Below are 20,783 nucleotides of genomic sequence, written 5' to 3'. Positions count from 1 at the left end.
GGTTTAAGCAAATCTGCTCGGGAGTATTACCAACTATTTTCCCGTTTCGTTCGGTCGTTGTATAAAAAACTATTTTCCTCCTTTACCGCTGTTTCAATCTTCAAAAACAACCTAAGATGCGTTCGAAAGCGGCGTTGGAAATGGTCATCGGTATAGACCGTTGTTAAAACGCTGGATGGCACCTTACTCCGTATGGCGGTCAATATTTGGCTATTTACTAGGCTGAGAGTCGCCCCGAATCTTTCCAAAAACCATTTTCTCAATCGCTTATAAGGAAATTTGTTTTGCGAAATCACTTTCTTCATCACTAGAATCAATCAAATAATCGAAAACAAATTACGCGTTCTATATTTAAGTTCTTTTTGGTGGCAAAATTTCAAATAATAATAGCAAACTGTGGGAACCGAGACAACATGAAATACAGAATACAAAATGACAGTTCGCCAGCTTTCAGTAGAATAGTCATTTAAGCCAACGTTGCGGGACGTGCCCAGTTTTACGGAATTACTTTAAGGTGGAAGTGCGTCGAAGCCATAAATGGCCGACTTCAAGCTACCACGTGGTCAACTTCGAATTTTCAAATGCTTACCACTCGGTAATAGTTAATGCATCACTTGTGGAAACATATCATCATGTTTGTTATGGTGATAAAAACATAAAATAGGTTTTTTATAGATTACGCATTAACTGTTCCCGAGTCTAGTGACGCTGAAAATTCGTAGTCGACCACGTGGTCACCACGTGGTGGCTTCTACACACTACCACCTTAAATAAACATATAAGGATGAAAACATTTATGTACGCACAAGTTAAAAAATCTGCAAAAGAATTATGTTATCTATAACTTGGGAGAACGGAAACAAAGTTAAAACAAAGTTACGTGAAATGGAGGGAACATTTTATAAAGTAGAAAGAACGTAGATCATTCCGGAAACGATTGACTGACGGATAAGTTGGTTATTACTAGATCCGCAAAAAATATGCGAAATACATCACAAACAAACATTTTGCCAACGCTTGCTAGTGACGGTCTTCAGAAATTGGCAACTGCCGGTGTGAAAAAGAAATAGTGGAATTGGTAATCCCCATTAGCAACGACTGGTGCGAAAATCGGTTGCTATCCAAAATAGCAACGGCCAGCGTTGTGAAAATAGCAACTCAAATGGCAACTCACCGGTGCGCTTGCTCTAATCAAGTGTCAAGTGAATACGGAGAAGAAAGAAAGTTTAAAAGGTTTAAGGTCATAAGAGCGCAAGTAATGTACCAGTCCTGAGCATGAGCATGAGCATGAGCATGATTGACCGCCCGCGGTTGCTACTCCGTTATTGCCAGATCAGCTGTAATTACACAGAGAACCAACAGATGATGCTTGGGACTAACATTCATCTTCAATGTGTAAAAACTGGTGACCTTAATCTTTATATTAGGCAATACCAGCGCCGGCCGCATCCGAATGCAGGTCAAAGAAGGAGTGTGTATAGGAATATGTTGACGTAATACTCGCTTTATTGGAAGCCGAGAACACCTCTGCACTTCCACGAGAAATTACTGGGATGTTGGAGAAAAGGGTAAGGTTTGCAACAGGTTCGTTTTGGTAAACGATGCGCTGAGTTCAAGTACCGGGTTCATAAAAACAAATATCGCGCGTACGAGTTCATTATACCTTCTACGGAAATCACAACGCGATCAACATGTTAGATGAAGTAACACCGCAAAAATAAAGTGCACGCGAGAATACCGGACCTGTGACTCAATCAAGACCGACTCAAATATTTGAACATCTGTTTATGTAGTCATTATGCAACTACCGTAACGTGTCTCCCATTGATTGATCTCAGCTGACTACACAAGCTACGAGAGTTGAGTCCACGTTAACGCCTCGCGACTCCTATCACTTCTTCGTGAAGTGACCCTATTTATATCAAAAATTATAACACGTTTATAACCAATCTGTAGAAAATACGACCTCATGAAAGGTATCGACGCGAAGTCCCTAGATATTCGGTCACCCGGACATCTGTTTTTGAGCTTAACAGGTCGACTAACGGCGTTTCTTGTATACTGTTCCTCTGAGCAAGTAATGTACCAGTCCTGAGAAGGGATAAGTCAATTGCTGGAAAAGTCTTTTTCTGCCAAAAAGAAGAGGAAATCAGTGCAGATGAGAAGTTTATCTAAGCTAGAAAGAAAACGCAAAGCTAGGTGTTTCCGTGAACTCCGCGAACGCCGCGAACTCTTTAGTGCAAGGGATAGCAAAGAAAATTTGCTACAAAGACCGTGCACAACCGTCAGTAGGCAGAAGCTAGATGGCAATATTTGCACTGTGAAAGTGCTTCTATATCATGTTCACGCCTAACTAAAACTTTTTTCGCCAAATATTTTGCTTGAACGCGGTACCGATTGACTGTCATCGCTTGTTTTGAGAACCAAATATGTTGTTCGTTTGTTGCACAAGCAATTTTCGAAAGGTTTATTTTATCTAAGCTACATTTATCAAATTACTTTTCGCTTTGAAGAAAAATGCGTGATTTTTTTTAACAAAAGTAAGGAAACAATGATCAATATTTCTTCCAGTATTATTTATTTAAATCAAATGCTTATACAGATACACCTAACAGAAGTTTGGAATCCTTATTTCATTATTGGTTGGAACTATTTTCCGTTACATTTGTCAAATCATCGAACGATGTTTCATTATATTGGTTGTAATGTGATTTGTGATTTGCAATATTCAAATCAGCAACCAAATTTGTGAATACTTCGACCACGACATCTGCTTGTAAAGAACAACTTTGACTTTTGAATTTACACGTTATAATTGATTAACTATAATTTTTTAAACAACTAGAAGCAGCGTCGACTATGAAAATTATTTCAAAAGTGTCATTTTAAAATAAATTAAATAAAATAACCTTCCATAAACAAAAATAAACATTTATTAAGACACGGTTTCATTAATATTATTAGTGAGCATGAGAAACCAAGAAATATTCAATTTTAAAGTATAATTTCATTTGAAAAGTGCGCTGCACCCATGAAATTGGGTAGAAGCAAAATCAGAGAATTATCTTGAACAGTTTCGGAATCAAAAAATAAAACGAATAAAAAGTCAGAGCCTTCCCAACAAGAGCAGAATAAACTGTTCGCGTTGCGATTTGTAAACAACAATCGCTAACGAGGAACAACCGACGAGTCAATCGAGTGCTGACGGAAAGATCAACATTGCACCATACTCCCCCAGGTCGGTCAAAACGCCCACCAACTGCTCAACTGCTCAATCATCTGTTGGTACGAACAGCGAATTCGCGAGCACGCATGAAGCACACACGACACCGTACGGCTGTATTGGTGCTGGCGCGTGCCTTCATGCGTGTATGTTACCACTTGGCACAAATGTCACTTGGCCTCTTCTTCTTGCTTAACCGAAAGCTCCACCAGAACCCACCCAAAAGCACCCTCCGAGTTTTCCTCCAAAGGACCGACCGAGCGTCATTGTTCGTTCAGGAGGTTCGCTTATTCGTATACGCTCACAAGTGGCAATCCGTTCAGGCAAACAAGTGTGTACTGGTGTTGGTGCGTTTGCGGACAATCCGTGGTACGAATATTTATGTAGCAGAACGGAATATAGGAACACTATTCCGAAACTGCTGGCGATCGATATTTTATGTACGAAAATTTTGACATTTTCTAGGACACCATTACTTTGCCCCGTTTTTCTCACATTTTTTCGTCAATTCAACTCATTTATTTGAATATAACCGTTTACCTATTCGAAACGACAATACAACCACCTAATTCTGCTTGCAGCAACTTGCATTATCCTTATCAGTGTCCGAAATTATTTCAGGACCAGCAACACCCTGATAGAATTCACACTAACGATTCCCGATTCCATTTTGATAATCCATTTGAGAGTATTCTATTCTTCACCGTACATTATCATTGCCGTGGTCTAACTAGACTTCCGCGACAGTTCGATTTCAACCATTTCTAAACCGTGAAACGCCCTATCCTGCGAACCGTCGAATCTTTGTTAATTCTACACTGAACTTATCATGAAAAGATTACTCAAGGCTACGTTTGTTCATTAATCGAAATAGCTTTAACCATCGCACGTTATTCGCTGTAACAAACATCGTCAGTCCATTAACAGGAAACAGTCTGGTCTGTATTCAAAACTTTGATTTTCCTTGATCCTTTCACACGACCGACGGCCACCGCCGACACGACAAGTGGACTGCGATTCACTTGTTTTTTCCTCCGCGTTCGGTTTTAGTCTGCGGCACCATCAGTAGAATGTGACAGCACAACAGTTTTGCAGACAGGATAACGTCCGTCGCAGCGCCCAGCGTAAAGAGAGCAAGCGAGTGTGTTTGTGTGCGTGTGTGGTTTGTTCTGATGGAATTTCCACTCTGTTTATGATTTGGCATTGCGAAACACTCTATTCAATCGGGGTGGATTTGGCTCTCATGCTCGCATTTTCCGCCTGCTACATTGTAACTAGCTGTGTGAAATGTATCGTCGCATGTGTTCGTGTTATCCTTGTCGAGAGGGTCGGTAGAGGAACGGATGGAAAGTGAATCTACTGCTATATGGAAATCGTTGCATCTAGTTGGCTGTTTTCGGTTGGGGATGGCAATATTTATCAATGCTTTTATTGGTTAGAACCTGTAAAGAGTAAATACAATGGAATATTAAAGTATTATGTCTAATCTACTCTAGACAACGTATAACGATGTAACTAGATTGTACGTTTTTTTTTTCTTTAATTGGTTATATTTCAATTAGAAATGCTGCTACTAAATAAGTAAACTAAGTTCACAGTTAGGTACATTTTCCTCGGTGTCTTGTTTCATAGACTGAGGCCATTGCAAAAAACCTTTGTTCATGGGCGCAACTAAGGAAAATTTCTAGGGGGGGCTAGTTTTCATACACTTCATTTAAAAAAATAGGAAAAAGAGTTACAATGCGCCTATTTAAAAACGCATAAAGTAGTGTCGTAACAGAAGACAAAATCACTTTAATCGGGAATAAATCTCTGAAGATGTATTGAATATCTTGACCATATCTTTTAGCTGACACTGATTCGATATTGAGGCGAACTAGATTTGGTAAATGGCTGGGCAGTGCGTACCAGCAGTACACCCGTGCTAGTCGGCATAAAATAGATCCCAGTGTGGTCCAAGACATAATGCCATATTCTCAACTCCACGTGGAACCGACTGGAATACGTGCAACCATGAGAAGATTGGGGAACCGCTGGGAACTTGGTCGTATGCTGACAGGGAAGCGGTAGTTGTTCTCCTTGTCTGAGCGTCTGTTTTTCAGGATGGGGGCGGCTCGAACAGCGACTGATCCGAAGTGGACGGTGAACTATGAAATGCAGCATGCTAAAATAAACATACTACGAACAATCAAGAATTGAAAACTAACCGGAATCACCCGCAATGATCTAGTGACGAAATAAGGCCGACGATTAAAAGCATGGTACATGTAACAGTAGATCGCTTAACGCCTCGGATGACGACCGGATCCTGCTGGATCAGCTAGAACTTCACCAGTTCGGCATCGTTGCGCTCCAGGAGCTTTACCGAAAAGGAGAGAAGGTACGGCGAATTTGTGGCCGCAGAGCACAATTTTACCAGAACGGCGGCACAAACAATGAGCTGGGTACCGGTTTTATAGTGCTGGGCAGGATGCAGAGTCGTGCGATCAAGCGACAGGCGTTCAGGGACACGTTGTGTTTGTTGAGAATAAAAGGCCGGTTCTACAACTACACCATCCTCAATGCCTACTGCCCTCTCGAAGGACGTCCCGATATAGAGAAAGAAACGTTCTACGCACAGCTGGGAAAACTCTCGCGTAGAGACATCAAGATCGTCATTGGGGACATGAACGCTCAGGTCGGTAGGGAAAACATATACAAGCTGTTGATTAGCCCACACAGCCTGCACACCGTCACGAACGACAACGGCCAGGGATGCGTCAACTTCGCAGCTTGGCAGTCCGAAGAACCTGCTTTCCCCAAAAAGACTTCCACGAAACCACCTGGAGATCACCTGACCAACGTACAACAAACCAAATTGACCATGTTCTCATCGACGGCTCTTTTTTCTCAGACATACAAACGTACACACCAATTGTGGTGGGGGTATTGGCATGACCACTTCGATCGAGTCTAGTGCGACGAAGTAAAAAGTTGTAATATGGAAAGCGGGACATCGGAACATCTGCTGTGCAGTTGTGGTGCATTATTTAAACGCAGATCAAGGTTTCTTGGCAGTGGCTGTTTACAGCCCAAAGAGATTTGGTCTTTGAATCCTGGGATGGTGATTGGCTTCATAAACCATATTTCACCTGACTGGGAGCGTGTCGGTGCAGGTACCTGATCACTCAACAATAGTAGTCATTGTATTTTGCAAGGGGACACGTATAGCAATTGACTGGGATATATTAAAAAAGTTCACATCAATGGACAACTGATACGACCTGAAGCTGATACGACCGGTAGTTCTCTACGGAATCGATACATCAACGCATCTGGCCTCAACGCTCTTGGCGTTTTCGAACAGAAGGTGCTGCGGACTATCTATTGTGGAGTACAGACAGACGACGGATAATGGCGCCAGTGCATGAACTATGAGCTGCACGCGCTGCTTGGAGAGAACCCCGTTGCACAGCTGGCGAAAGTCAATAGGTTGCGGTGGGCCGGTCGCGTCGTAAGGATGCCGGACGATGATCCTGTGAAATCACTTCTCTACAGCAACCCTGTGGACTAGGGGGCGCAGCGTGCGCGATGGCTCGACCAGATCGAAAGAGACTTGCGGGTGATGAGACGTCTGAGGAACAGGCGAAACACAGCCCAAAACCGAGCGGCATGGCAACAACTCCTTGATACGGCACGAGCCACCACGGCACTCGTCTTATTAGTGAGGTAAGTAAGAGAGCTAGGTTTGAGATCCTGGGCACAGTACTAGTTCTCAGCCAATGAATGATGACTTCTCAATTTGTGTTGATTTTGATGCTCTGATAGGAAGTATGGGATGTATTCATATTGACTACAATTATTCTCTAGAAATTCTAGGGGGGGGGGGGCTTAAAACTTGCTAGGGGGGCTGTAGCTCCCCTTAGCCCCCCCATAGTTGCGCCTATGCCTTTGTTAAGCTTTCGGGAACGACGATCTACGTTTCTCCATTTTTCTCGAACCTGAGTCTCCCTGGGACTACCGTTAGACATTACTTCCGGGAGAAGGGCTAGTGTGCTTACCCAAGTAACCCAAAAGAAAGCAAATAAAAGTCTATAAACGTAATACATATGATTTTCTCGTTGCATTCGTTCAAGAATCGACGCTCGTTACCAGCTTGTTTTTGGCAAAATTTAAAAGCTTTTCCTGAATGCATTCAAGCACAACCCAGATAACCGTAAGCGTTAAAAGATAGCATTTCGTTGGCACTCACTCAGCTTCCTTAATATAGCTGATAGCTCTGTATCAGCCTAAAGCGTATTAACTTTATATGATCATTACTAATTGTGATAGATTTAGCGCTCAATCAAACACTCGACTGCTTTACTTACAAACCATCTTTATTCTCTCTACTCAAAGCTTCTCCATAGATTCAGTGCAGACCTATCACCACATCTCCCCTTGTTTCAGAGACTAAGGTTTGAATTTTACAATGGTATGTTTGTTATGTAATTCGATGTATTGAATGTGAAACATTTCGAAATAAATGATTCCCTTCTAATGTGAGAATCGATTCGGACGTTTGATTACACGCTGGGGACGGAGTTGTCCTGCAACCGTTTCTGCTCAAACGGATTTCGGTGGTGAGACATGATTTCCCTCCTGATTTCTGCCAGATTCGACTGGATCCGTCTGGTTCTGCTCTTGCGGTTCCTCAGTCTTCGTTGCTGTGACTTCGTCGAGCGGTGTATTTTTCGCGACGTCGTTGAGTCTCTTCAGATGGCTCGAGTTTCTGTCATAAACCTTTCCAGACTCTTCATTCTGTACAGTTACTCGTGGGCCTTGCTTGCCAAAAACAGTCATTACGGTGGGGTTGAACGTAGTGGTGAGCTTATTACCAGGAATGACATTTTTCATCAACACTTTATCCCCCTAAACGATTTCCGATGGTTTAGCCTTCCGTCTTTGGTCCTCCAATATCCTTCCCTTCTCCTTCAGCTGCAAATCCCAATCCCTGTAGTCCGAGGAAACTAGCGCTGTTGTACATGACTGACGTCTCGAAGAGAGGGTATTTTAGTCCGTATGGTTCGACCGAACATCAACTCACTTGGCGCTTTTCCTGTAGTACTGTGAGGCGTTGCACAATACATTGAGAGGTACGCAATCAGATCAGTCTTCCAATCGGAGTTTAGAGCTTGACTTAAGCCTTTTGACGAGCGATCTGTTCTGGCGCTCAACGAGGCCATTTTCCTGCGGCCAATATGGAGTAGTCTTGTTGAGCACAATTCCCTTCTGTTTGCAATAATCGAAAACCGTGCTCACGAACTGACGCCCGTTGTCGAAAGTGATGGTTCTTGGATACCCAAGTCTCACGAAAACCCTTTCTAGACGCTCAGCTGTCTCACTTGCAGTGATCTTCTTAAGAATCTCGACCTCTTTGTATCGACTGGAATAATCGATTATCACCAGCAAATAATCACCCGATGGAAGAGGCCCAGGAAAATCGATTGCCACATCAACCCACGGTTTTTCAGGCAAAGCTCTCCTCATCATTGACTCTGGTCGGTCGGGTATACTTACCAGTCGACATCCTGCGCATCTCTCGACCATTCGAACAATTGAGTCGTCTATTCCCGGCCACCAACAATTACATCTCAAGCGCTGCTGCATCTTCGTTCTTCCGGGATGTCCTTCATGGCCAAGCTCAAGTAGTCTTTGCCTGAGACTTCTATGTATAACCAATCTGCTGCCTCTAACAATCAAATCTCCAACGGTCCCGAAATCAGCTCGGAAGGCATGACAGGGCTTCAGTATATCATTTGTGTAATTACACACTCCCTTTTCTAAACATTCTCTCAAGGCTTGCATTTCTGGGTCATTAGCAGAAGCCATTTCAACTTCATCTACGGCAACAGCTGTATGTTCTATAACGTTTCGGATGTAAACATCGGAATCTGGGTCGAACTCCTCAATTTTCGAAGGGCGTGACAACCGGAACAGTGGATCGGCGATATTTGACTTTCCCTTACGATACACGATCTCGTAGTTAAATGCCTGAAGTCTCAGGACCCAACGCTCAATCCTCAAACACGGTGATGACGTCCGCGTAAAGATAGACTCGAGAGGCTTATGATCTGTTTCCAACTCAAAACGTATTCCAAATAAAGAAACTTGGATACGTTCCACGGCCCAGACTAGTGCCAAAGCTTCCTTCTCTGGCTGTGCGTACCGGCACTCTGTGTTTGTTAAACTTTTACTGGCGTACGCAACGACCCTTGGACGATCTTCTTGGAACTGTAAGAGAACTTCCCCTAACCCCACCGGAGAAGCGTCTGCAACGACTCTAGTTTTTAGTTTCGGGTCGAAGTGAGCGAGTGTGTGGATGTTTCCTACCAGACGAATTAGCTCTTTGAAGGCTTGTTGTTGATCTCCCAGACAAAAGATGAATTGTTCTTGGTAAGCTCACGAAGTGGAGACGAAATTGTCGCTAAGTTCGGAATAAATGACCCTACGTAGTTTACAAGCCCTAAGAAACTACGAACTTCTTCGCAACTTTTTGGTGGACGGAATCTTTGTATGGCCTCAATTTACCTTGAGAAGGTATCATTCCTTCTTGGTTGAACCGCTGACTGATGAACTCGATCTCGGTAAGTTTGAAAGGACCTTCTCCAATGCCAAATCGTGTTTAACCTCCGACCTATCCGTCACCACAATGTCGTCAATGAAATTCATCGTGTTCTCACAGTCCCCCAAAATCTGCTCCAGAGTCTTCTGAAAAATCTCCGGTGCGCATGAGATTTCGAAAACTAAACGCTTATACCGAAGAAGTACGCGGTGGTAATAAAAGTAGTCAGATGTTTACTCCCATCGCACAGTGGTTCCCCCATAGGTCATAAAGCCAAAAATCAAATTTCATTATTTTGGTATTTCTTCACCTCTCAGCATCCTTTGTAGTCTAAAGCTAACAATGGCATCAATTATTGTGTTGTATTACGAAGGAATTGTTTACTGTGGGACTTGGAAGTGCGCATAGTTTTCACTTTTAAACAGCTGTAAGAAGTATGCTATTAGGTTAAGTGCAATTTCACCACTTTTCAGTGAATTTAAGTATTCCAAAGTGGTTTTTTGATATGAAGGTCCAAACACAAGGAATGTTGAGCCATTTTTTGTGGTTTTAAGAATGTTGTATTGTGTTGTTAACGACTGAGCCAACGGTGAAATAGGTGCATTTTGATATAAATAAATATCACCAATGTATTTTCATTTGTCAATTCAACAATGTTCTTAAGCGAATTTACGTAAGAGCAATACATCAAAATGTTCGTTAGGTATCGTATATATGTCCAAAACACAATTTGGCTGCCGAGACCTGCCCATTGGTTTGTGAGAAGTGAATACAAAATTGTCACTTTTGGGATGTATTCTTCGTTTTTGTTTTGTTTTTGAGGGTTTTTTTCGGTGGTAATATTTGGCAACCACTTTTCGACGAATACCTTTTAACGTAAATATATTTCTAGGTTCATTGCTTAGATGTACATTTCACAAAATGCATATCTTTGAAATTTGAGCTGAAAAATCTGGAAGAATTCATTAGAAGATACAAAATGTTTCAGAATCTATACACTCAACACTACGGGATTTTTATAACTTGAAGCTAGATGAATAGCTCGAATACATTACAGTTGCACACGATTATCAGTTTCTTTGAAATAATGTGATAGAACAAAGAGCAACTGCATAAAAAGATATGCCACATGGTTGAATGAAACAGAGCAGATCTATCTTTTATTTTCGAAGTATGATAACGGCACCAAAGAGAGAACAGTTTTTTTTCGTGGTCAGCCGAGAACGCAGAGATTTTTTTTATCACTTTTTATGACATTATGTGAATTATATTTTTTGTTCATTGTAATTTCCTTAATATGTATTACGATATCAAATAAATGTTGTGAGCCAAACATATCCCTAATTTTCAAATACACATCGAAAAACACACTTCTTTTATATGTATACACTCATTAAATTTCTGGCATCGAGCAATAAAAGTTTGGAAAATTACATAGTAAAAAATAATAGTCAAGCCAAAGTTGGTAAAAGATACCAGTAATTGATGAGACGACTCTTGACCACGAATCTCTAGAAAATACTACAAAATAGATGTGATTTTCGAATTCAGCATCGAAAAAAACACTAAGATTGACGTTTTGAACTCAAAACATAGGAAAACAATATTTATTACCGCCCTTCTTAGAAAACGGAACCACTGTGCATCGTCGAGCTGGAGCTGATGAAAGGCATCTTTAATGGATGTGTCTCTCGGAGTATTGCTTTGTTAAGCCGCCGCATATCGATACAAAGTCTGATGTCTCCGTTGTCCTTGACCACTATAACCATTGGTGACACCCAACGGCTCGGTTCAGACATCCTCTCAATTATATCTTTGGACAGCAAATCGTTCAGTTTTTCATCTACCTTTCCCAACATCGGTAATGGTTAACGGCGGAGACGCTGAGCAACTGGTTCGATCGACTTATCTTCAGGAATACTTATTTTTACCCCTCGGAATACATAGGAATATCCGACAGGCATCGACTTGATCTAACCAGTTCCCGCTGACTGGGTAATCCGACTGCTGAAACCCCTAATTGCTTCGCCGTCTGCTTTCCCAACAGAGGCTGAGGTCCGTTTCTCACAACATAAAAACGTGACACAGCTTTGAGCTGCTTGTGTCCATCCGGAATGACAATTTCTGCATCAAACATAGCGGTTACTTCTGAACAGTCTGCTTGAGCATACGCCTTGAACCTATTTATAAAATAAAATACACGCATATAATGTAAGATTACAACAAAATTAATCTAAATCCACACCTTCGATCAGACCCACGAACCTCTCCAATCACGTCAATTCCATTCCGGTTCATCGAGTTCCATGTCCGATCGTCAATGTTGTTCGATTGAACCCCCGAGTATATTTGCATCTCGATATGAACGCCACCTACTTTGGCCTAGATCAACTCATCGGAATCGTTACCAGAAGAAACTATCTCCACAAGTTACCCTTGTTCTTCTTCGTCTTGATCCTCAATAGCATGTACTTTCCGAGTAAATTGCGTTACTTTTCTCTTCGCTATTGGACCCGAAATTTGACCTGAACTAGAAAGAGACGATCGCTCGTAAGGCCTTTTGAAAGAGGTTTGTCTGTTCAAGTTATTACTGCTAAATGGTTAGCTCGATGACACCTGTCCCGGCGATGAATAGCAAGGCGCACCACGTTTTTGGCAGTTCGCACATTTTTTATCTCGTGCCGGACAAGGCGGTTTTCCGTGGAAACGAGCACAGAATCTACAGGGCGTCGCAACATACTGAATATTATCAGCAGGTCTGTTTGCTTGTAGCGGACTACTTTGACCAGCCATCTGATCGCTAGCCACAAGTGAGGTCTCGAATGAGTTTACTTGTTCCTCTAGCTTCCCCTCTAGCGTCAAATCTTTCTCCTGAAGCAACTTTGCCCGCAACTGATTAGGCACAAACTGGAGCATCTTGTCCACAATCGCTATACCGACATTTTCCGAAGCGGATTTTCCAAAATTACATTACGACCCATGAGCTTGCGCACGCATTAAGAATTTTTCCAGTGTTTTCTCCGGCTCTGGCTTCATAGCCCAAAACAGAAAGCGTTCGCGAGCCTCATGTCTTTGGGGTGCGAAATAATCATCCAGTTTCCCAATCGCCACGACGTATGGATCGATCCCTTCTTTTCCGTCTGCTTCAATATCCATTGAAGAAAATGTCTTGAAGTTCAAACGAGCCGCACGCCAGAAGCATATCCTTCTTCTCTGTTCCATCTTTTACTTTCGTTGCTCTTAAACAGATTTCGAACCCTCTTTGCCGAGTGTTCCATCTATTCCTGCAATCCGTAAGAGGAACTCCGGCGATTGTAAATGCCGGCAGCTTAGAAAAGAATTTGTTGCCATCCATTGCTTCACGAATGCAGCTCCGTAATAATCACTATTCTATAAACAAATACAAAGCAATGAACAAAACTCCCTCAAATCTTTTTTTTTTCTGCTTACCAGACGCAGTATAACAAACTCCACCTAGCAAAAAGTTTTCCTTTCGACACAGAGCTTCCAATTTGCAACCAACAAATTTTCTACCGCTACCTAGATGCGGGCTCTCCTGTCAAGTTTTCCACCAACTCGCAGGCTTTGCAATTTTCCGCCGCTTCCTAGATGCGGACTGTTCTGTTTACTAGGCACAGAGCTTATCAGTCAGTTCTTCCGGTTCTTCCTGTTTACTAAACACAGACTATGACACAACTCACTGGTGAGCTGTTTTATGAAAAAATTCTCTCCTGCTCTCCAGACGCAGTGTCACCGCTTTCACGCACACACCTGCAACCAAACGATGTGAGCTTTTTTTTCTACCAACGCATTTCACAGCTCAATATTTTATATTGATTTTTCTTTTCTTATGCATCACATTTATGATATAAAAACTTACCGTTACTGAATCTGGTTAGTAAACCTCCGATTCCCCCCGAAAACACGAATTGACAGCTATCCTCGTCGCCAATTTGTGATAGATTTAGCGCTCAATCAAACACTCGACTGCTTAACTTACAAACCATCTTTATTCTCTCTACTCAAAGCTTTTCCATAGATTCAGTGCAGACCTATCACCACACTAATGTCGCTTTGAGGGGATAGTGCATTCATCGGCACTAGTCACCGCCTTCTGTTCAGATTTACGGTTGTTCACTACGATGACATCTGTCTTATGATCAGTTTCCTGGAGTGCATCCAATCCTAAAGTACGTATTTGGATAGCGCGGCTTTCAACTCGACCTCGATGACTGACTCGCCGTAGACTTCTAGAGTTATGTCGTCCGCAAAGCCCTAAATCACCGCTCCCGGTGGGAGCTTAAGCTTCAGCACACCGTCAAACATGGCATTTCACAATACAAAACCCAGGGTGGAACCTTACGGTGAACGGAACGCATTTCTGACCCTCATTCATGTTGTAGATCAGCACTCGATTCTGAAAGTAACTTTTCAAAATCTTGTACATGTGGCACCGGCACTCCGAGACTCCGAAACGCGTAGGCTATAGAGTCTGGCCAAATTGGTTGCTTGACAGCTGGTTTCACTCTCGGTGAATCTCACAATTCTCTTGGTCTATATGCCGATGGGACACCTGGGGTGGGTTTCTCGGCTTTCGGAAATAATACCAGTGCCTGTCGCTTCCTATTTCCTGGGAAGAGGCGGAAGTCTAAGCATTTCTGCATGGCCGCCCTGAACAACCCGAGAGCTCCCTTTATGACCGGCTTAATGGCCAGGTTCGGAATTCCGTCTGGTCCCGGTGCCTTGCTCACCTTCAGGGAGTTTGCGATCTCAATGAGTTCACCATCACTCGCTGTTTGTGGCGACTCAGCGGCTGCTAAGGCCTGGGGTGTGAGAATAGTCCCTCAATAATCCGCTATAACATCGCTGGTGATTGCTCTGCCGGGGCTGACGAGCTTCTGATCTTGGTTGTAACGCCCCTATAAGCGTCACCCCATGGGTTCGTATTCGTATTGCCACTGTCGCAAAGTCTACTGGCCTTTATAGCGCTCTTAAGCGTTACCTTAGTAGATTTCAATGCTGCCTGCGCATCGGTGCTCGCACGTTGCATCCTCCGCCTCACACGGACGGCTATCGCGGTCGTCCACCAGTATGCCCGTTGTCTTCCATTTCTAGGCTGACAATACTTAGGCATGGTGGCGTCGCACGCCCGTGACAATGTAGCAATAAGTTGGTCTGCACTCAGAGCCCCCCTCCCTCCTACAAGGTCCCAACTTATTACTTCCGCAAATACATCGGCATCAAAATGCGATGTCATCCAGCCGCGAGTGGTCGGGGTATTGGCCCTACCCGTCGCTTGTCACCTCGTGTCTACGCTATAGCTAACTGGTGTTCGCTGTTAGTGTGGCCGTTGTCTACTTTCCAGTTAGTGATCAGTTCGGGGCTGCCGAACGTCACGTCGATGATCGATTCCGCGCTGTTTCTGCTGTAGGTACTTTTGGCACCGACGTTTGCCAGATCTAAGTTGAGCTTCGCCAAAGCTTCCATCAGGATTTACCCTCTATGGTTAGTGCAGCAACTTCCCCAACTCAAAAGCTCAAGCGTTGAAGTCATCCGCCACCACCAACGGTTTTAGGCCCGTTAGTTGCACGGTTACCCGATCGACCATCTGAGCGAACCTTTCTGCAGTAGAATACCTTGTCCACCTTGGCAACCAATTAGAGGTCGACACAAACTCCTGAACCGGGAACCGAAGCAAACCTGAAGCAAACATCGGGCTGCTGGAGGATGCCCAGCGAGCATAGCGACCAACCAACCTTCAGCTTGGTTTTCTCCAGGGCTTTGCTTTCTTCTGAAGATGGAAGCTTTACGGTGGCAACCTGGATCCTAGAAGAACCTCTACGGCCTCCACAACCCCTGATTCCTTTTCAAGGGATTGTACAATGTCGCACCCTTCGGTTATTCCGTCCAGGTTTATAAGATGGAGGGTCACCTCCGAGGTAAGAGCTCTAATAGTTTTTAGGCTACCTCTTTGTAGGTAGCTCTCTTCTCTTTCGCGTCCCTGCGTAGTTCTAGGATCATTTCGCCGGTACAAGATCGACGAATGATCCAGACATCCTCACCCAATTCCTTAAACTGGGTGTCGCCTCTCATGGCCCTCAAGACCTCCGAGTACTTAGAATCGTCAGTTTTGAGTATAAGCGCGTCTCCCTTTCCACGGTTTCTCGATGCAGTTTTCGTGTTTTTCACGCGTTTTTCGCTTCTGCCGTTTTTTGTCTACCACGGCAATCGGTTTTGCGTTAGCCGTGGTGTCCCTGTTGGACTTTTCATTCGTGACGGACCAGCCGGTGGCTGTCCGCGGTTTTCCCGGAATTATGGCATGACTTCGGCTTCTTTGTATGATTTTTTGGATGTATTTTGATGCAAAAACCAAGTACCCATTTCACCTTAAAAGACAGCAATGGCGCCATTTTGAATTTATGAGGAATCAAAAATTTACAATGTTTTTCCGACACCATTATGTTTTAAAGCATTAATGGATTAGCTAATATCTGAATGTGGCTAAATTGAGTATGGAAAGATTGTCCATTCGCGGAGAATACGCCGTTTGTTAATTCAAATACTTGTGTAAAGTTCCGTTGAAATAAAATATTTCCAGATCATTTGGCATGGAATACAATGAATGAATGTGTAATAATTATGACTATACTTCAAATCAAATTGTTATACTTTTTTAACATTAACTCAGAGATATAGGACAATCCAATTCTCATTAACCGTTTAGATCGCGTTTTGTTTTAAAATACGGTCCGAGGGCCATCTTAGGATACCTTCAGGAAAATCTATGAGAGTTCATACGAAAAACATTTTGAAAATCATTGTTGCGAATAGAGCATTTTTTACCGTTCTATTGTAAACGTCCAATGACGCTGTCAGTCAACGAACTTACAAATTAGCAAAACTGCTAATCCGCAAACTGTGAACATTAACGCGACTCTAGTAAACCGATCGATTGACCACTGTTTAAAGACAGTCATAGTAAAAGTATCAATTCTTACTCCACCCATTGAAAATTCCAGAAGCCTATTCTCGTCGTTTCCGACCTTAATAAGACACACAGTCAAGCTAATGAACAGCATTCGTATGGAACTAAAGGATGCCATACACATAATCGTATCCATTAGCTTCAGTAGAATGCAACGTGGTATTATCATCTACAATGACATGCAATTTTGTTACTAAGTAAACTCTAAACAAGTGTATTCATTCTCTGGACATTCCAATCGACCTATTTATATTTGCTACGTATGTGTGTAAGATGTCACAAAATAGCATTAAATGCTTTAGCACCATTGCCTACGTCCGTGCACCAAGGATTAGCATCGTGCATTCTAACAACTGTTCATAACAAAGATCATAATGAAGACTTTAGCTACTAAATTTCATAAAGCGTGATTCTCCCTGTACCCTTTAGACCACGTGCACTCGCTGTTCTCTTTCCACTCCGAGCAACCCTGTCCATCGGCGTACTGTTCCTTCTTCCACACAGGAACACTTTTTTTCAATTCGTCTATGGCAAACTGCACCGCGTCCAGGCTGGATTTCCGATGGGGTGAACTGACAGCGATTATAACTGATGCTTCCTTTACCGGAACTGTACCCAGCCGATGGTGGATACCAATGTGCTTGATGTCAGGCCACCGAAAACGCATTTCATTGCAAATGTGGTTCATCGTTTTGACTGCCATCGCTTCGTAAGCCTCATACTGCAGCAAGATAACCTGGAAACTCAGTTATAGAAACAGAGTTGTATTTCGATATCTATCCAACTTACGGTTTTGCCGTGAAAGTTATCTCTGGTTGTGCCGACAAATATCGAAATAGCTCCGCAGGATTCATGTGCTACTAGGTCATTGAGCGTGTTCACATCCAGTTTGTTAAAGGTCAGCTTAAGGTAGTTCATCCTGGACTAGCCGCCAGCAATCGGTGGGATTACCGCAATCTCGTCTCCGTCACGCAGATGAATTGGAGTTTCTAAATTCTCACAGTATTGTTCGTTGTGAGCTATTATTACACAATCTCGAATAGCGTTTAGTTCATGAAACTGTTGGCAAATTCTGTCCAGTACTTCAAGGCCACTTGATGTACCGCCACTGGTTGTTGGCAAAGCAAAATTTGAGCACCGTGATATTCCTGCTAGTTCTCGTGACTTGGCAAAAAATAGCAAATTAACTTGAACGGTTGGGCGACCTTGACTCATGCTTACACCACGCTCAAGTTTCACTTCTACGGCTAGTAACCAATCATTATACTCACCACAAATATGCTAAAATGTACAGATCTATACTGGCAAACTTCTGTATAATTAATGTTTATTAGATAGTCAAGTACTTGGGGACAGAATCTTGCTGGAGGTGATGTTCCTAATCAGTCGACGCAGATAACACGACTGATTGGAAATTATGCCGTCAGTCGACCCGTAACGATGCGCAGGAACGATAACAAGATAAACTGAGCAGCTGACACTGTCAGAATCTGCCTGCAGAAAATGTAAACAAATGATAGTCACGCTTTATCGTTTCAAAAGCGTCATTCACAAATTGCGTATTTCTTTGAAATTTTCTCCATAATAATTAGAGATGGTCGGGTTTCGGGTGACAATCCATCGGTTCTGGATTTAAAACTTTTATAAAATGTCGCCCAAAAAACATTTACGATGTACTTTGCGGTGAGAACAGTAAACGGACATTGATTTTTATTATAACCATAAAAAACACGGTATTTTTACAGTAAGCTTGAAAACGATTGTTGTCATTACCATATTTTAACAACGTTTTTTGTTGTTGAATCTACCACCGACAATAATTTTACCATGAAAAACATTGTCAGTGACTAGGGGCTAGACACCTTTATTTTCATGAAAAATGTTTCAATAATATTACACGATATTGGTTGATATATTTTGATATTTATCGTTTATCTGTCGATTGACATCCTCCAACGATAATGTAACGCATGATGTAATGGCAATGAGCTATGACATGGCTAGAGGGGTTCCCGAAAATGGAATGGTAAATACTTTATAATATTGAAAATATTTCGCAATATATCAATAGTGTCTTACCCCTAGGTCAGTGACTTCTAAATGTATGGGGAAAACGCCTGAAAAATGCTGTTGAGATACATGACGACCCCCCTTTTTCATGATAAAAATGGCAAAAACGATGTTTTTTTATTGTTCTAGACAATGATATTTAATGTAAAATTGATGTATTTACAATGAAAAACATAGTTAAATTATGGTATAACCACATATATAAGACATACGTAACACTGGAGTTTTTTTTCTAGTACACGTTGCCCCATAGTATTCCGTACCTCGTCCTGTCCAGCTGCTCGACAAATAATGAACAAAATGAATTTTCTTTTTCTCGGCTTTATCGAGCCCTAAAGAAAATCCCATAAGGAACTGTCGAAAAGTTATTTACAAAATCAATGCAGCATTTTTCGAGTAGAAACGAGACAAATGCAGGGCTGCGCAGGTACACTGCCTTAAAAAACAACTCAAACAGTACAGCCAAAATTCGTTGGTTGGAACACAACTGCCACCCAACTAGCAAATCGTGTTGGTCCAGAACTGACAACTGGGCAAATTTTTCAAAGGGGAGCGCCGATTGTTTGTTTTCTTCCTGCTTTGGAAAATTTCCTAATTTCACTGCGGTAAAACTATGTCAAAGAAAATGAACTATGCTCATCTGTCTTGCTGCTGTAGTAAATATTTCATGTATTTGGTCAATACATTTTCATACAAAAATTCCAACGAGAAGCAAAATGATTTAGCGCAAGCACATCATTCTGCTCCTTGTCTAACAAAAGGGGGGATCGCTACGCTGGATATTTCCGGCGAAGGCGTTGAAGAAATAAAAGAACAAACAACCGAACAGTAAACCTCTAAATTTCACACAAAATGTTGTAAATTTATAACATGTACTTTTTAAATTACGCGATTGATTATGCCAGAGATGATCTGCATGAAGTGTCCAGTTAATAGCGCTGAGAAACAAACTTATTAGTGCTGAATGGATTAAGCGTAATAACTAAACATGTTTACAATTTTTTTACAACAATAAATAATATAATTTTATTTTAGTAATATTTTTTTTCACTTTTCGGACCCCTGAAATGCTTTTGAATGACGTTGAATTCTGACATAAGAGTGCTTTTTAGTTGGGTGACAGCCCAACTAGCGAACACCCAACTAACGAACCTCCAACTAACGAACATCCAACGAGCGAATCATCACTGTAGTTCATTTTGTACCAACTTTTTTGGAAGATTTCTTCCTAAGTGTTACGTATGTCTTATGTAAGTGGTATAACTATGTACAATTACAGCAACTTTTAAGGTTTTTTAATGTTATTTTTTCGGGCGGGTGAAGATAGTTTAAACAATCGGAGTTCGAGTTTTTGATTGAAAAAAAAGCGAGTTCAGGTTTGATCGAAAAAAAGGTTCGGGTTTCAACCAAATCAAATTCGGGTTCGGGTCGGGTACGGGTTTTTCAACATCAAACCCAACCCGACTATTTCTAATAATAAGGTTACTCAATATTCGACATTAGGGAACATTCAGCAGGATTTGGCAATTTTCAATACCTCTCCACTCTCACATAACGCAGCTTTGCATGGCGACTTCACGCAGTGTAACACTTCGTTAAAAACCGCCCCCCCTTCCCCTGAGCACTTTATGTAATATATAAATATTCTCTTATCGCCCTTGTCCCAATATCTTTCATTTCTGAGGAAAAAAACTTTTTTCAAGAAGGAACTTTTTTTGATATTTAGCATGTTCGTATAAAATAAAAATACAAAAAAAGTTAACCAAATCAATACATTAGAGACAGTGGTAATTCGCGGCAAAAAAAAATGAAAATTCGCGGGTGACTTAATTGAAAACATTCAAAATTCGCGGTAACTTTTTCTTCAGCGGATACACAGAGGTGATTTTTTTGGTAGAAACAAGAATCAAATGTTTTATTTA

At 42.0% G+C, this 20,783-nt stretch overlaps 3 protein-coding genes and 1 long non-coding RNA gene across 11 annotated transcripts in view; all 4 read right to left on the bottom strand.

The window, feature by feature from the left end:
* LOC129721020 (FERM domain-containing protein 8) overlaps positions 1-4,324 on the bottom strand; it is a 147,929-nt gene extending 143,605 nt beyond the window's left edge. For all 8 annotated transcript variants that reach the window (XM_055673068.1, XM_055673059.1, XM_055673075.1 and 5 more), the window contains exon 1: positions 3,764-4,324. The gene's annotated coding sequence lies outside the window, so the exon portion shown is untranslated. The remainder of the gene's footprint in view (positions 1-3,763) is intronic.
* Positions 4,325-10,756: 6,432 nt separating this feature from the next.
* Positions 10,757-13,991, bottom strand: LOC129721017 (uncharacterized). The gene is made up of 4 exons (XR_008727331.1): positions 13,687-13,991; positions 13,257-13,577; positions 12,052-13,196; positions 10,757-11,986 (listed from the first exon to the last, which is right to left on the bottom strand). It is a non-coding gene; the product is annotated as an uncharacterized LOC129721017 (long non-coding RNA).
* A 2,998-nt stretch (positions 13,992-16,989) lies between these two features.
* On the bottom strand, positions 16,990-17,714 carry LOC129721004 (molybdopterin synthase catalytic subunit 1). The gene is made up of 2 exons (XM_055673026.1): positions 17,581-17,714; positions 16,990-17,527 (listed from the first exon to the last, which is right to left on the bottom strand). Exons 1-2 carry the CDS (start codon positions 17,707-17,709, stop codon positions 17,189-17,191), a joined length of 468 nt encoding a protein of 155 aa, XP_055529001.1. The 5' UTR covers positions 17,710-17,714; the 3' UTR covers positions 16,990-17,188.
* A 1-nt stretch (position 17,715) lies between these two features.
* LOC129721012 (molybdopterin synthase sulfur carrier subunit) lies at positions 17,716-18,006 on the bottom strand. The gene has a single exon (XM_055673036.1). It carries the CDS (start codon positions 18,004-18,006, stop codon positions 17,716-17,718), a length of 291 nt encoding a protein of 96 aa, XP_055529011.1.
* Between the last annotated feature and the right edge of the window lie 2,777 nt (positions 18,007-20,783).

The sequence above is a fragment of the Wyeomyia smithii genome, chromosome 1 (genome assembly GCF_029784165.1).
Source record: "Wyeomyia smithii strain HCP4-BCI-WySm-NY-G18 chromosome 1, ASM2978416v1, whole genome shotgun sequence".
NCBI classification, from domain to species: Eukaryota; Metazoa; Arthropoda; class Insecta; order Diptera; family Culicidae; genus Wyeomyia; species Wyeomyia smithii.
The sequence above is the reverse complement of the archived record's forward strand: the minus strand, read 5'-3'. Positions and strand labels throughout refer to the sequence as shown.

Bases quoted from the DNA above. Each gene is read 5' to 3' on its own strand.
- LOC129721004 (XM_055673026.1), bottom strand. From the start codon at position 17,709: ATGAACTACCTTAAGCTGACCTTTAACAAACTGGATGTGAACACGCTC. The intron at 17,528-17,580 runs GTAAGTTGGATA...CTGAGTTTCCAG, and splicing joins ATAACTTTCACGGCAAAACC to GTTATCTTGCTGCAGTATGA.
- LOC129721012 (XM_055673036.1), bottom strand. From the start codon at position 18,006: ATGAGTCAAGGTCGCCCAACCGTTCAAGTTAATTTGCTATTTTTTGCC.